This window comes from Gadus morhua, chromosome 16, assembly GCF_902167405.1.
Source record: "Gadus morhua chromosome 16, gadMor3.0, whole genome shotgun sequence".
Lineage (NCBI taxonomy): Eukaryota > Metazoa > Chordata > Actinopteri > Gadiformes > Gadidae > Gadus > Gadus morhua.
The window spans coordinates 18,175,558-18,190,386 of record NC_044063.1 but is presented as its reverse complement, the minus strand read 5'-3'; the positions used below and the strand labels follow the sequence as shown (position 1 = coordinate 18,190,386).

General features: G+C 45.1%; 2 protein-coding genes across 3 annotated transcripts in view; both read left to right on the top strand.

Moving 5' to 3' along the window:
- The window catches only part of rsrc1 (arginine/serine-rich coiled-coil 1), a 108,127-nt gene extending 104,863 nt beyond the window's left edge, over window positions 1-3,264 (top strand). Inside the window, exons 9-10 of the mRNA XM_030380496.1 lie at window positions 161-271; window positions 2,835-3,264. Of these exons, the coding sequence (XP_030236356.1) occupies window positions 161-271; window positions 2,835-2,927 (204 nt within the window). The 3' untranslated portion in view covers window positions 2,928-3,264. The remainder of the gene's footprint in view (window positions 1-160; window positions 272-2,834) is intronic.
- A 1,319-nt stretch (window positions 3,265-4,583) lies between these two features.
- Window positions 4,584-14,750, top strand: mlf1 (myeloid leukemia factor 1). 2 transcript variants are annotated; one of them, XM_030380497.1, is made up of 8 exons: window positions 4,584-4,822; window positions 5,292-5,300; window positions 5,414-5,579; window positions 11,119-11,205; window positions 11,842-11,979; window positions 12,451-12,610; window positions 13,044-13,185; window positions 13,935-14,750. In XM_030380497.1, exons 1-8 carry the CDS (start codon window positions 4,776-4,778, stop codon window positions 14,014-14,016), a joined length of 831 nt encoding a protein of 276 aa, XP_030236357.1. In that variant the 5' UTR covers window positions 4,584-4,775; the 3' UTR covers window positions 14,017-14,750. The 2 variants fall into 2 exon arrangements, with proteins under 2 accessions (XP_030236357.1, XP_030236359.1); XM_030380499.1 differs by lacking the exon at window positions 5,292-5,300 and having other exon boundaries at window positions 4,624-4,822.
- The last annotated feature ends 79 nt before the right edge of the window (window positions 14,751-14,829 follow it).

Below are 14,829 nucleotides of genomic sequence, written 5' to 3'. Positions count from 1 at the left end.
AAGACAAACTTTAAGATGGATTACTTAATACCGTTTTTACTAGATAGTTTACTGTGTAATTTTGAAGTTGGGATTTATTCATGAATAAAAAAATCGATAAGTGAGTAAGAGACTTTGAGGTTCTGTTTTCTTGCATGGGTCTGTTTGGATGGTGTTCTAGGTGGAGCCAGCCGAGGTGAAGCAGGAGGACCCCTCTGAAGCCCCTGTGGAGGTGGCTGTCCTCCCCACGTCGATACGCTACAACGACACGGACAACCTGGCGCACCCAAGCGTGAGTGCTCTCCCCCCGGACACGCGTGTACACGCGTGTACACGCCAACACCCCGTACCCCAACACCCCAGTACCCCAACACCCCCGTACCCCAGCCAGAGGAAGCCAGGCTGCACAGAGATGCCCTCCACCGTGGCAGCCAGGGACTCAGCCGTTACACGGAGCTGGGGCGAACTGCCTAGCCCGTGAGGAGGAACGACCAAGTGGAGTTGGTGTTATGATACCTTCTGCAGAATATTATTCTCCTAACCAGGAAGTGTTGAGGGGGAAAACTTTAAACTCCAATATTGGCCCCTAGGCCTTTTCCAGTAATCTGTCTCCGCAGGGGAAACTCAGTTACGCCATGATGTATGCAGATCAGACCCTCCCGACACACACACACACACACACACACACACACACACACGCACAGTCCCTCAGACAGGCTGATGTATGGCAGCAATATGCCCCAGGCGGGCCTCAGTCTCAGCCTCACTTCCAATCAGGACAGATGACTCCCATTACTACAGCTAGATACTGTCATCCCACACACACGATCACACACACACACACACGATCACATTTAGACTCATTTACACATACATATGTGCACATCTGCACTCATATACACGCACACACTGGCACTCACACTCACACATACGTGCCCACGGACACACACACACACACACACACACACACACACACACACACACACACACACACACACACACACACACACACACACACACACACACGTGCACACACACACACACACACATGCAGAGCATCATTAGCACCAGGCAACCAGTGCAGATCTACCAGAGATTAGAGTCAGACGCTGTAGAACACCACTGATAACACAAAGCGCCCCACCCCTCCTGAACAACGGAGGACGGGGGATGTATGGAGGTGGGGATGAGGGATGGTTGGGTGCAGCCATCTGCATACCAAGACAGTATTTACACGCACATTATTGCCAATACGAGCACGACGAAAGCGGCCCTGCGCCGTGTCGCGACAGCAGCCCACGCCTTATGAACAGAACGGGAGGAGGCGTCCTCCCCACGCCTTTCCCCCTCCGCACTCCTCCCCCTCCTCCTCTGTCCCGGAGCGTCGCTCCCCAGCGCTTCTTGCCGGTGGACGAGCAGATCAACCCTGTTATCATTTCACAACGCTGTGTGTCCACAGGTCAGATAGGTGCCGCCTTGCAGCCTGGTCTATACCTTCATGTGGTGGACCTGTCTTACATATCCTTAGACTGTGTATATATATACATGCAATATTACAGGAAAAGTAATTACCTCACTGGCAAGGGGGAATGTTTATCGGAAACCCTAATTCAGTTCTAGTAAGGCCTTGAGAGATTAAGCTTTCTGATACAGCTCTAGATAGGCCTAGCTAGAATAACACTGACACAGCTCTAGCTAAGGTGGCCTTACACCCAGGCATAAAGCATTGAGTCATGTGGTTGAGCCTGTATTAGACATTCTGGTTTCTTTATCTAATGACTCCTGCCGCCATGCTTCCATCCCCAATCGGACCAGGACGCGAGGTGGTGGCTCAGTGGCGGAGGCCCTGGGCCCAGAAACACACTCCACCTTCCAAAGTTGTGTGTGCGTGTGCAACTGATGACATCATCGCTGCTAGGTGTGTTGTGTCATGCGAGGGTCAGGTGTGGGTTCCATTAGCATCTTGGCCAGGCTTCTTCACTTTTTTTTTGTCTTTTTCAGTTTTTCTTGACCAGCTCCAAACAGGAAGTTCCGTATTCTGCCAGAAATCACTCACATCAAAGATGTAATCATTTATTGCATGAAATGGTGTATGGTTCTACTCTTTAAGGGTGCTCCATGCCTTAGGATTTAAAGAATGACAGACAGATGACAAATGGGGACACGTGTAGTAAATTATCTTAGGCTAAAAACACTATGATGCAAACATCGGATGACTGTCTTAAGCGTATCTATTTTTCTGTATCTGTCCCTATTCAAATGAACCTTGAATGCATACAGCGTACCCACATTTGACGACAGGAAGCACTAAACCATCATTAGTCGTCAGATATCTCAAGCCATTGGTCATATACAATACAGAGCAGAACCTAAGCCGGGGGAGACCGGCCCGCGGTAACCGTCTTCTTATTTGTGGCGCATGATCAGACTGTCCCGCCAGAACTACCTACGCCCATCTCATGCCTCGCCCTCACACCCTGGGTGTGGGGGCGGAAAGTGAACAAAGACTGACCAGCCAATTAGAACCGATAAAACAAGGGTCCATCAAACTTACCATGCTCCACTCTTAAGCACTTCAGTAGCATGTGTTGATTTGAGTAAGAAAATCACTGGAGAGACGTGCTCCGTGCATTATCATTTACAACAAGACTCAAACTGTACATCATGTCATGGAAGTCAATGGCAGGTGGTATTGTTATAATATAAGAACAAGTTTGTTTTACATTTGCGTAAAAAACTTCAGCAACGTAGACTTGAAGACTTCTCGGTTACCCAGAGATCACATCTCAGCTATTAACTGTGTTTTTCCTGTTGCCCTTCTGAACATCCTCCTTCTGCTCCTCCTCCTCCTGTAGTTATTCATGGACAAGGAGAAGGCAGAGGAGCTGTGGCTGAAGAGATTGGTCTCCCTGCGACAGGAGAGGCTCATGGGAAGCCCGGTTACATGAAGCCAACCAGGCACAGTGGATGGATGTGGGGTGGTTCTGTTAGTATCCTAGGCTCATGTCTGTCATCGTTTTTACTCCTGTAAATAGTGTGGACAACCTGCTCCGTTTACTTTTTTTTTGTTTATTCTTTCTTATGCATTGACTTTTTTTCATCAGCTAAAGCAGAATTACTGCCAGTAGAATACTTGTGGAGTAGTTTGACGTGTTTTTATTTCATTCTCCTTTGATAATTTGGTTTTGAAAGAAAAAAATATTCACACTTTTTTCACACAATTTTGTGTGTTTTTGACACTGTCTTATTTTGTATTAATATCACCAATAAAGATATGAGAATTAGTACAAATGTTAATCTTGTTTTAAGTTTGAAGGAGTTAATAAAATACCATCTTTAAAGGATTACAATCCTAGTGATGATAATTATACATTGAAACATGATTACTTGAATTCAAGTATAAAATTATCCTCTGAGCAGGCGGGATGAGGTGGTATATTTAGACATCCCAGACACATTATGAGCCAGAATTTATATTAGTAGTATGCAGGCTCCCCTATCTTACTACATCTGATTCTGAACCTGACTCACACTGAACAAATGCCACCAAGGGTTTCTGGAAGACTGTAAAACATAAAACATAAAAGTCCTCTGTATCCATCTTTCTACATTTTGGATTTGTTATGCTCTGTGTTGGTGTCTGTTATCTAGATTTGGTTTCTCTGTGCTTGAGTTCAAGGTCTGTGCCGAGTCCAGACTCCGGCCTATTTGTGGACTGACCAGATGGTAGCGTTATGCTAGACACGGAACACCCTCCCGAGCCTTGTTCCATTAACACTTAACATTGGAATAATACAAACCATTCGGACTTCAGTCAAATCGGTGTGTGTGTGTGTGTGTGTGTGTGTGTGTGTGTGTGTGTGTGTTTGTTCATGCTTGCTTGGGTGTGTGTGGGTGTCCATCTGTATATGTGTTTGTTTGCCCATTTGTGTGTGTTTGTGCATTCTTGCATGTGTGCGCATGCTTTTGTATGTCCATCTGTATTATTGTAGATTGTCTGTGCGCATTGGTGTGTGTTTGTGTGTTGCATGCCTGCGTTTGCTCGCTTGTAGGTCCATCTGTATGTTTGTGTATGTGTTTGCACATTTTTACGTGTGTATGTGTGTGTGTACGTTTATTCACAAGTCACTCAGCAGATGGCCCTGCTTACATCAGTCAGCCACATGCCAGCGTGTCGGGTGGCGGTCTCAAACTAACGGTGTCCTCCCAATCCACAGGGACCATCTCAGAACAACCACTTCATAAACAAGTGCCTATACAGTTGATTTTGTTGTATGAGATTGTGTGTTCTTGAATGACAAAGTGGCAAGTAAAATAAAATAAATAAATTAGGCTTCACATGAATTGGTTAGATTAAGTCATCATCAAATACTGTCTGTCCTAATATTAATTTACTGTGTTAAGTAGTCCACTCATCTAATTCTAGGAAAACATCGATTTAGTAAGATGGGGTTTGATTATCTTAAAATATACCTTTAAGATTTTAATTAAATTAAGGAAAACAACCATTGAGTGCAGAGTTCTTATCTACAGGGCCGTTGTCATGGCAGCCGTCCACAACAGACGCAACCTTTTCATGGAACCTTCTCCGTCTCCGAATAACCAGCCAATCAGAGGGATGGACTCTGGTCATGTGGCACATGGTCGTACGCTGTAATTTTAAATCATGTTGCAGCTAAGAGACTTCGTAGTAACTCCATAGACCTTGAACGCCAGGGCTCACACTCCTTAAGTCTCCAATAAATATTTTTATAACTGTTTGCTTTAATTGAGCTCCGTTCTCGACGTCTGTGGAAATGTTCAACAGTCTTACCAGGGACTTTGAAGAGGACCCGTTCTTCTCGTGAGTAACGTTAAACCCCACCATGTGTGTATATTGCTGTCATCCATACATTTAACACACACAAACACAGGTTCTTGCATGAATGTTTTCGTTGCCGAAATCAACTGATGTTTGAAGCATTAAGGAATCACACTGCATTTAGCAGCTTACTTCTTATGTAGCCCTAATCGTATCACACTTAAAAAGTGGCCGGCCAATGCTGTTCAGCCACTGGTTAAAATATAATAGGTCCTACTTAGATATAATTAGTTTAAACAACTTCATTTTACACCTGTGATCTATAATAAATGAATTAGGGCTTAGGGTGATCGATCAGATCTGCGATTGACACATCTGTTAATTATTTCAGAATATTAAAACAATTCCCCTTTTGACGTTCATGCTTAGTTGAACCAAATTGGAAACTCTGTAGTTCAACACTGAATGTCGTCCCTGTCTCTGTTTTCCCTTCCCTTCTCTTCTATTTTAGCTCTACAAGGTAGGAACCATTTCTGTGCTACTCTATGCATGACCTCACTCCTTGACATAAAATATATATATATATATATATATGACCTAAACCTAATTGAATGTCCTTCTGTTGTCCAATAGGGATCCATTCCAGGCTCATAATGACCGCGTGAGACAGATGATGCGCAGTTTTTCCGACCCGTTCGGCGGCAGCCCCTTCATGTCCAGCCTGACAGACTGCAGGGAGCAGAGACGAGGGTCCGCTGCCCCCCCAGGCACCTCTCTGACTCTCAGAGACGAGCACCGGGTAGGAACACACAAACAGAAGAAGCCTCCAATACACACCACATGAACACCGTGTGTGTTTCAGCTCTGTGTCAGCTTGTATTTGTGAAGTGTACTTTTTGGGGGGTTTGCTGATGGTTTGGTGTGGTGTTTTAAAGTCTATGGGCTGTCACTCGGGCCACTGTGTGTGTGTGTGTGTGTGTGTGTGTGTGTGTGTGTGTGTGTGTGTGTGTGTGTGTGTGTGTGTGTGTGTGCCACTATCCTTATAGGCTGATTGACCTACACATCGTTGGGGTCAGTGGACACAAAAAACCCCGATGTGCTGTCAGTTCCCCTGCGTTCTCAAACTGTCAAACAAACACATAGACGCCATGACCTCCCCCTTCCAACCAAATACCGATAACACAATTACAGTAGACTTGGGAGACACAAAATCCCTGTCGGTCAGGTCCCGGTAGACCCCACCGACATCTTATGGGGAGCCCCCCTCACTTTGGACATGGATCTGGATAGTAGGGGGTTAAGTCCCCCACTGGCCTCTGGACAGCTATTTTCAGCCCAGAGGAGCACTATTAATAGTGCATTGTTCCACTGACACACTGCCTTCTTATGGTGGCGCGCACACACACAAACACGCACGTCTTCTCTCACTCTCCCATGAACTCGGCCTTGGAGAGTTCTGCTGTCTTGCACAAGGCCTCGGAGAGCTAGAGCCTGTGTGTAACAACAGCATAAGTTTACCTTTTTATGGTCATCCTGTGTGAAGTAGATAGGATATATTAATATATATTGCTATATAATACAATTATTATCTGGAATGTGGTGGGTCTAAGACTTGACTAAAGTAGGAACCAAAATTGGACTGGAGCTTTAATACAGATTTGCAGGGTTGCTTCTATGCTGCAATCGGCTACCTCACCTGCTGAAGACTTGCTTCTTTGCGACTACAGGCTACCTCGATTGCATTGACTTTTCTTTCCCTCCCTCACCACACTGAAGTCCTTACGATACCCCCCCCCCCTTGACTCAAGAGGGGGGGGGGGGGGCGTCTGCACTTCTCCCCACTGATCCTCACACACTGGCCCTCTGCGTTCTCCTCAGCCGCAACTTCGCTGAGTCGTAATCGTAGCCGGGGCGGTGCGCTGTAGTGTAGTGTGATCACCAAGGGGCACGGGAGTGCTCTCTCTACACTAGAGAGGGAGGGTTTTGGTTTTCAAGGAAACTGGCCGCGCTATTTGAGTCTGCATTAGCCGCGGAGTGGAGTTGGGGGGACGTGTGTCCCAGGGGGGCTGTGCTAATGCTGGGAGGAGAAGGTTACAGAAGGCCGGCCACTGCACCTGGACACGCTCGACCTGATGAGCTGTCAGGTGCTAGCATCAACGGTTCACCGAGAAACCAAAAACAAACAAACAACATCAAGAGTTGTTATCGAGAGTCGATATATGAGATCAATGAGTATTCGAAAAAAGTTAGTTATTCTCAGTCATATATTTTCTCATCTTTGTCTATCTATCTATCTATCTATCTATCTATCTATCTATCTATCTATCTATCTATCTATCTATCTATCTATCTATCTATCTATCTATCTATCTATCTATCTATCTATCTATCTATCTATCTATCTATCTATGTTTCACTTACTCACTCTTTCACACACATAAACACACATTCTCCCACCTTCACACACACGCACGCACGCACGCACGCACGCACGCACACACACACACACACACACACACACACACACACACACACACACACACCTTCACACACACACACACACACACACACACACACACACACACACCTTCACACACACACACACACACACACACACACACACACACACACACTTACACACATGTCTGTGTGTGATGTATAGAGTGTTTTGGATGAGAGTGGATGGGGTCTTTATGGAGAGGAATCAAACGCACACCCCCACTGTATGTGTGTGATTCGGTGGTCCTTTCTGCAACAAAAACATGTCCATCCAGCAGCTAGATCCAACATTTATCTGACATGCATCACTGCTCTCCAACATCAGAAGCACACATGGCCATGTTATCATGAAACTCCAGAGCATGGATTATCATAGCCTATCATATCACCATTTATCATCGTTGAAATGAAGTCAAACACACACACCCATCTCATAAAGGGGTGAATGTGCATGCACACCACATTGAAACATGCATGCATAAACACAGACGACGCATTCACCAAATAGTGCCAGAAGCTTCCCCTCCGGCTCTTCTTTGCCAACCATTTGGTGAATGTGTCCTGTTGTCGCTTCCCGCCGTGCCGCGACCCCTCACATCGTATTGTCCCCCCGGTCCCGTCCCCTGTCCGCTCTGCTCCTAATATCGCCTTTCAAGACACGGCCCTTCCACAGGGGAGACTTGTTTATAAATAGAGGACGAGACGGCAGTTTCAAATGTTGGGTCTATTTATTTATTTATTTATTTTCCACCGCTGGTGAGACGATCACTTCCTTTCACTCTGTGGTTTGTTAAAAGCTTGGCATTTGGTTACCATGGTAGCGGAGGTATGTGTTCCAGGGCTGGGTGGAAATAACCGGGGGCGGGTCTTTTATAGTGTATTCCTGATACCGTGGTCAGTTAGAGAACCTATTCATTATTGGCTTTTTTGGTTTTTATTCAGTTTATCCTTTTTATTCAGTCAGTAGATAATCAAATGAGTTGCTGTGCAATGTTGTGCACTTACGTTTCTCTTTAAGGATAAATACAGTAAAGAAATCTGTATAAAATCAATCTATGGTAGTGATTCTTAAACTGGGACAGTTGCTTTCGGTCCAACTCATACATCTAAATGAAACCGACATGAAACACATGACACTTTGATTCCCTCTTCCTAACCAAGTAAGCCATCTTGTTCCTCCATTTATTTATCTTTTTTTTTTTCTTTTAAATCCTTATCTATCCTTATATTTGTTCCTCCTTAATTCTCCCATGGGGATGTATGCTTCTTAGATGGCTTGTACATGTCACTGTCTCTCTAGGGACTCACCTGCTGCTAGGAGCCGTCCAACACACACCTCCTCTTTATCCCTTACAAGCAGGAATCAAACCTGCACACCCCGTTTCAAAATATAACGCAGAGCTGATTTTGGTCCAAGAACACACTCGTCATTAGTGGCAGCAGACCCTGCATTAACCATATCTAAGCATCCATTTTGAAATAAAGCGATCCGGAGTGCTGGGAGGAGAAGAAGGAGTGAGTGATTGAGACAGCGTGGAAAGCTGTCCGGAAATAATGTGTGAAAGACCACTGGGTCTGTGCTCCACATTTTGCACTCTCAACATCTACGCTCGCCCTGACCCCTGGCTAAAAATATGGGCAGAAATGTATCCGCCATTTATTAGTTCATAGCTGGCTCTCGCTCCCAGATATAATTGGCCGGCGGGCTTCATGCATACCGTTTGAGGGCGTTACATCAGCGCGACCTTTCGAGAAGCGCTGAGCGAGCAGCAGCTCGCCCGGACCCCGCTAAAGCCCTCCGCTGGGCCGGGTCCGGGGTCCGGCCCTGCCCACCCGACGCCTTCCCAGAACCGGGCTTCGCCGCAGCGCTAACTCCATCGCTAATCCCCTGCAACGCGACCGAATTACACATGGAACCCAAGTCATTCAACACCCCACACCAGCTACGCACAATGAATGACCCCTGCCACCCACACTCTCTCTTTATCCCTCTGGCTCGACCCACACTCGCATGTTCACCCTCGCATGCCCATCCCTGGATGGTGAGATGTTTATCCTGGGTTCGGGGTTCATAAACACCCAGGATGGTGTTTGGCAAGGAGAACTGACAGCTTGGCTGAAGGACGCTCCTCCTCCTCCTCCTCCTCCTCCTCCTCCTCCTCCTCCTCCTCCTCCTCCTCCTCCTCCATGCTTGCACACCCCTGTCAGGTTCAGGGGGCAGAATAGGGCTGCGGTGGAGTGCTAAGTGATCTAGGGATCAGGGTGGAAAAAACACACAACATCCTTATGATGACCTACAGAGAAAACCTGAGAAAGTAGCAGAATGCCCCTGAACTCTGCAGACGTTCACAAATAGTGTGCAGGACTCTTTGGAATCCGCTATGGCAAAAGACTAGTGTTTGCGAGCGTGCGTGCGTGTGTGTATTTGTCTGGTGCTGCCATTATATGCCATGAATGCAATGGCAGGCATCTACTCCATTAATATGGTACTGCATGGTTTCTCAGCAGTTGCGAGCGCCACATGGTCAGTAGGATTGGACAGCTGATTGCTTGTCAAAGTTACGATCAGCATGTTTATTTATTTTATTTTGCCAGGGAAGGACATTGAGATTACAAAACCTCTATTACAATAGTGCCCTGGACAATACCTGTAGCAACAAAAAACTGTAAATAAGACAAATACAAAACATTGCTGTCAAATACATTGACTGACCGATGTATCTTAAGTACCCTTTGTCATTGATTTAAAAACAGCAAGAAGGACAAGTTGTTTCATTTTCCAACTGCTTAAGTCATTCCAAGTGGACATAGCAGAGTGCAGGAAAGCATTTGTGTTCGATGCAGGCCTCCGCCTGTGTTGTTATTATCAACACCGTATGGGGTTTTTAAAAGCTGTATTTAAATTTAGTTTGTATTTTATAACCCTGCAAGACAAACAAAACATACAATATATAATGCATAATTGTGTTTATTTCCCAATTCATCAGTAGAAATGTACATGATAATTGCTGGAAGAAACGTACCAATCTAGCTGCATCGTGACCATAATGGTTCAGTTGTATACGTTCGTCAAGCTCGCTTTGAAACATGATGTCATGTCACTCGGTCCAGAAGGTAGAGAAGGGTTTATGAATGTCCTGTATACAGTCGGGTCAAGGCTTCCAATACATACGCCTATAGGCCACAGAGATGAATAGTGTGTACTGTGTGCCCACAGAGGAGTGTTTTACGAGCTGGTAATGCCCATGGACCAGGTGGTACTGTGACAGCCAGTCCCCCAGCTCCTCTCACTGCCCTTTACCAAGGAACCCAGTTGGCAGAGAGCACAGAGAAGCCCAAAACCGTCCGGGACGGCTGGCGTTGTCGCCATTGTGTCCATCATTGAAGCACAAAGACGCCCGCACGCATGCCCGCACGCACGCCCGCACGCCCGCCCGCACACATGCACGCAGGCACACACACACACACACACACACAAATATACATACACATACACACACACTAAGACTACCATGCAAACATTAGCCTATGGAAAATAACACCCAATTATTCTTGTCGCTGGAATAGATCCAACTTACGTAGCAGTGGTTTCAGTTTTCAGAGGTTGAACATATAGACTAATGTTATTTCTGCTGCTTCACATAAGTCACATAAGTGTCCTTCATGCGTCCATGAGATTTTATGATTGCCCATTTGTTCTTACAGCTACTCTTCACTCTCATGCTGCTGTTGAAACTTGCAGCCCATTAAAGTTTTCCAATGTAGGCTTTGATTGCCCTCAGCCTCGGCTGTCAGTGAGTTGATGATTTCTGTGTGTAATAAATGGGTTCTCTCTCCAGGACGCGGACGTGAGGAACCCCTTCAGCATGCTGGACAACATGATGCTCAACATGAGGACCCGCATGGACGACATGCACAAAAACTTTGTGAGTTCCCACAGAAAGTCTCTTCACTTTTGGTTTCTGTTCACCATCTCTGTCGAAAGTGCTGTGTCCAGACTCCCACCCACGGTTTAATGGACATAGATCAACAAACTTGCATGCATGAATGCAAAATATTCATTGATTCAAATAATTTATTTGGGAGAGCTCAAACTAATTGTGTTTGACACATAGACTGCGGATCTGGGCTGATGTCATCTCCTCTGCAGACCTGGTTAGGCCATGCTTACCCCAAACCCCCTTTATCATCTATGCCCATATGTTAATTTAGTAATTTCCATGTTACTATTAAGCCATTGAGAGGAAGCTTTTATCCAAAGCAAATTACAGTGGATTTAGATACATTTCATTAAGAAGAAGACGGCATAGGGTTAGGCAATTTGCTCAAGGATGCCAACAGGTAAACTGTGGACATTGAGGACTCAAACTCAGTACCTTTTTAGCTTGGAGACAAAACATCTAATATCTTCAGCGGTTAACCTTTCTGTGAATTGTGTGTGTGTGTGTGTGTGTGTGTGTGTGTGTGTGTGTGTGTGTGTGTGTGTGTGTGTGTGTGTGTGTGTGTGTGTGTGTGTGTGTGTGTGTGTGTGTGTGTGTGTGTGTGCGTCAAATCTGCTGCAGGATAACCTATCCACAGACTCCAGCAACCCGAATAGCCACTCGTTCAGCTCCTCGTCGGTCACCACCTATTCCAAGGTGGGCAACGAGCCTCCCAAGGTGTTCCAGGCCTCTTCGCAGACTCGCAGAGCCCCCGGAGGGGTACGTTCAACAGCAGATTGCATTACACCGTAATAACAACATCGGTTTTAACACTTTTCTTCACGGTCAACTAATGTATGTTGTGGGAGCTCTTATGCGTCTGATATCCCCGTGCAATGCATCTCCATGTCTTTTTAATGGTTGAGAGGAACCAGTTTGTATTAAAAATCATGGGTTTAAGAGACTTAAGTGATGTCTTTGCAATTACCTTTGGATCTAGCCCTGAATTTATTCCTGTTTTCTTAGTTATGTATGTGTGTGAGGTCATTAATGAGCTGGTAGGGATAGATGCAGGGAGGCCTCTTACTCAAGGTTGGCGAAAGACAGCCTGCCGACGTTGGGGATCGAACCCAGAACCTTTCAGCTGGGAGTCTGACACTCTGAGCAACGGAACGACCAGACTATCCTGCCCTTAATGTGTGTGACGTTCCACTGGCATATAACGGGTGTGGCCTTTTCTCTCTGGTCCAGATCACAGAGACCCGGCGAGCACTGAGGGACTCTGAGAGCGGCCTGGAGAAGATGGCCATTGGTCACCACATCCAGGACCGGGGACACGTGGTGGAGAAGAAGCACAACAAGAAGACCGGCGAGAAGGAGCTGAACCAGGACTTCCAGAACATGGATGAATGTAAGTTCAGAGGGAAGTGAGTGCCGGAACTCATTGGGCAGGTTTCACTTCCGTCAAAGAATCTTGTTAGGAACAGGAGGAAATAAGCAATCTGAAATAATCAGAGAGCACTATACTTGTTTTTGGCAGGCACATACTGACAGAGGCTGAACTGAACAGGCTGACAAACAATAAAGGTCAACAAGTGAACTTATTGACCAAGGTGAAATCATTAGGTCAGATGTGGCGACTAAGCTTATTAAGAGAGACATCTAGTGGCCAAGGAAGACTACACAGCCCTTAAAGAAATCACAAGCCTTACTCTTTATCTCTTTGAGAATCAAACAAGGATTAATTTCCAAGAATATGGTACTGCCAATTGAATTACCCCTCAGTGAACAAAATAAATCCTTCTAATGCGTCTGACCCTCTCCTCCCTCCCCTCTTCCCCTAGCCGAGGCGCAGACTTTTGACAAGGAGTTTCAGTCTAAGCTGACTCAAGGCCAGCCTTCTGTCCCCATATCGCGCCTGGAGGCCCCCAGGGCCCCCCGGGCTGTGCACCAGGCAGCCCTCACCGCATCTGAACCCCCCCACAGGTCTGCTGCTGTTTGAAACTACTGGACCGCACTCTGCATGGAGGGCTTGTGTTCTAGTCTAGTCTGCAATTGGACAGGATGTTGTTTTGTCAGGTTTTTGTTGTTGTTGTTGTTTTCATTGTTCCAAGCCTAGTATAGCAAAGCAGACTTTTGATATACTTCTTAAGTCAAATCCTAGTTGACAGGGTGTTTACATTTATTTTGATTTATATTTGTTTTGACCAATCATGTTTCTTGAGGTGGGGATTTCAAAGCGTGTAATTGCACAACACAACACAAACAAGGCCAGTAGAAGTAAATTTAAAAAGGTTTCTGTAATATTTTAGAGTTAATCACGGTGTGGACAGGCCACTGTAGAAATATACGCTCATTAAAATCTGAAATTCACACAAATTAGTTTTCTTCTGTAAAATATCTCATTAACGGAAAAGGAAACAAGGCGTGCCTCCGCCCCTTACAGTTCATGGTTTACCGGCAAAGGCCCTGTCCTCTCTCCCCCCAGAAGTTCTGCTATAAAATTAAAGAACTGTTGGATCCAAGATTATTCCCAGCCTAACCTATGTCCCTTTGAATAAAACTAACTGCTGAACGTAAACGTGATGGAAACAGCTCAGAAGCTACTTATAATGCTATTAAAGCGAGATATGTTATGTTTAGATTTCTGTATCAATGTATCAATGCATGGTCCAGCATAATTTACCCTGTGGTCTAACTGAAGTGCGTCTGTTGCTTGCTTGTTAATCCCACAGGGAGAGGAGAGTGCACGTAGCCGAAGGGAAGAAGCAGGTCCACTGCGACAAAGTGAAAGGCTCAGGTGTGGCCCAGCAATAAGGAAACCTGTCAGGCCTCATTCTCATACCACCTAAACATGGAAACTTACAACCTTGTGCTGCACTCTCACGCACACGTGTACGTTTGTCTCGCCAGCCAGTAGCACAGACAGTAGAGGGCAGTGACGTAACGTTTGAAATGCTCTAAATGTAGACGTTGTTGCTTTCAGCTTTATGCACTCACATTATCGAACAAACAACTGCAAAACATGTATTTATTTTAAAGACACTCTTGAGTTTAAACAGAACAATAAGCTAACTTTTATCCCAATATCATTTCATAAATCCCAGTAGATTTAGTGACTTTATTTCACATTCTGTATATTGCAATACTTTCATTCATATTTTCCATATTCCGTTGTCAAACTATAGTGATTGCATCAACAGCCATTTATTTTAATTGTCACTGACTCACTTAAAGTCCACTAGTGCACTTACACTGTCTAAATTGTCTATTGTAATTAAGTGTAATGCCTGTCTCAATAATGTTATCTGCTGTAATCTTTGTAAAAAAAATGTTATGAATGCTACCCTTTTTATATGGTTACTGAAGAGTATGTCTGAGTTTCTCTCTAAATGATATGCTCAGTGCTGCAAAGCAATTCTTAAGACGGTCATATTTGGAAATTTTTCAGTTTTACGTGTAACTATTGTCTACTAGCTATTTTGAAGCTATATAGATTCTCTTTACCATGGCAACTGAAACAGATCTCGAATAAAACATTTTTAAACGTAGTTTACCTGATTAATATTTAGTTAATATGCAATTAATATAATATTTCATGTTGACAAATTGTTCTTACAGTTCATAGTT

Excerpts from the sequence above, each read along its gene's own strand:
- mlf1 (XM_030380497.1), top strand. The coding sequence starts at position 4,776 with ATGTTCAACAGTCTTACCAGGGACTTTGAAGAGGACCCGTTCTTCTC. Across the intron at positions 11,206-11,841 it reads ACGACATGCACAAAAACTTT|GATAACCTATCCACAGACTC; the intron begins GTGAGTTCCCAC and ends AATCTGCTGCAG. Across the intron at positions 12,611-13,043 it reads CTTCCAGAACATGGATGAAT|CCGAGGCGCAGACTTTTGAC; the intron begins GTAAGTTCAGAG and ends CTCTTCCCCTAG.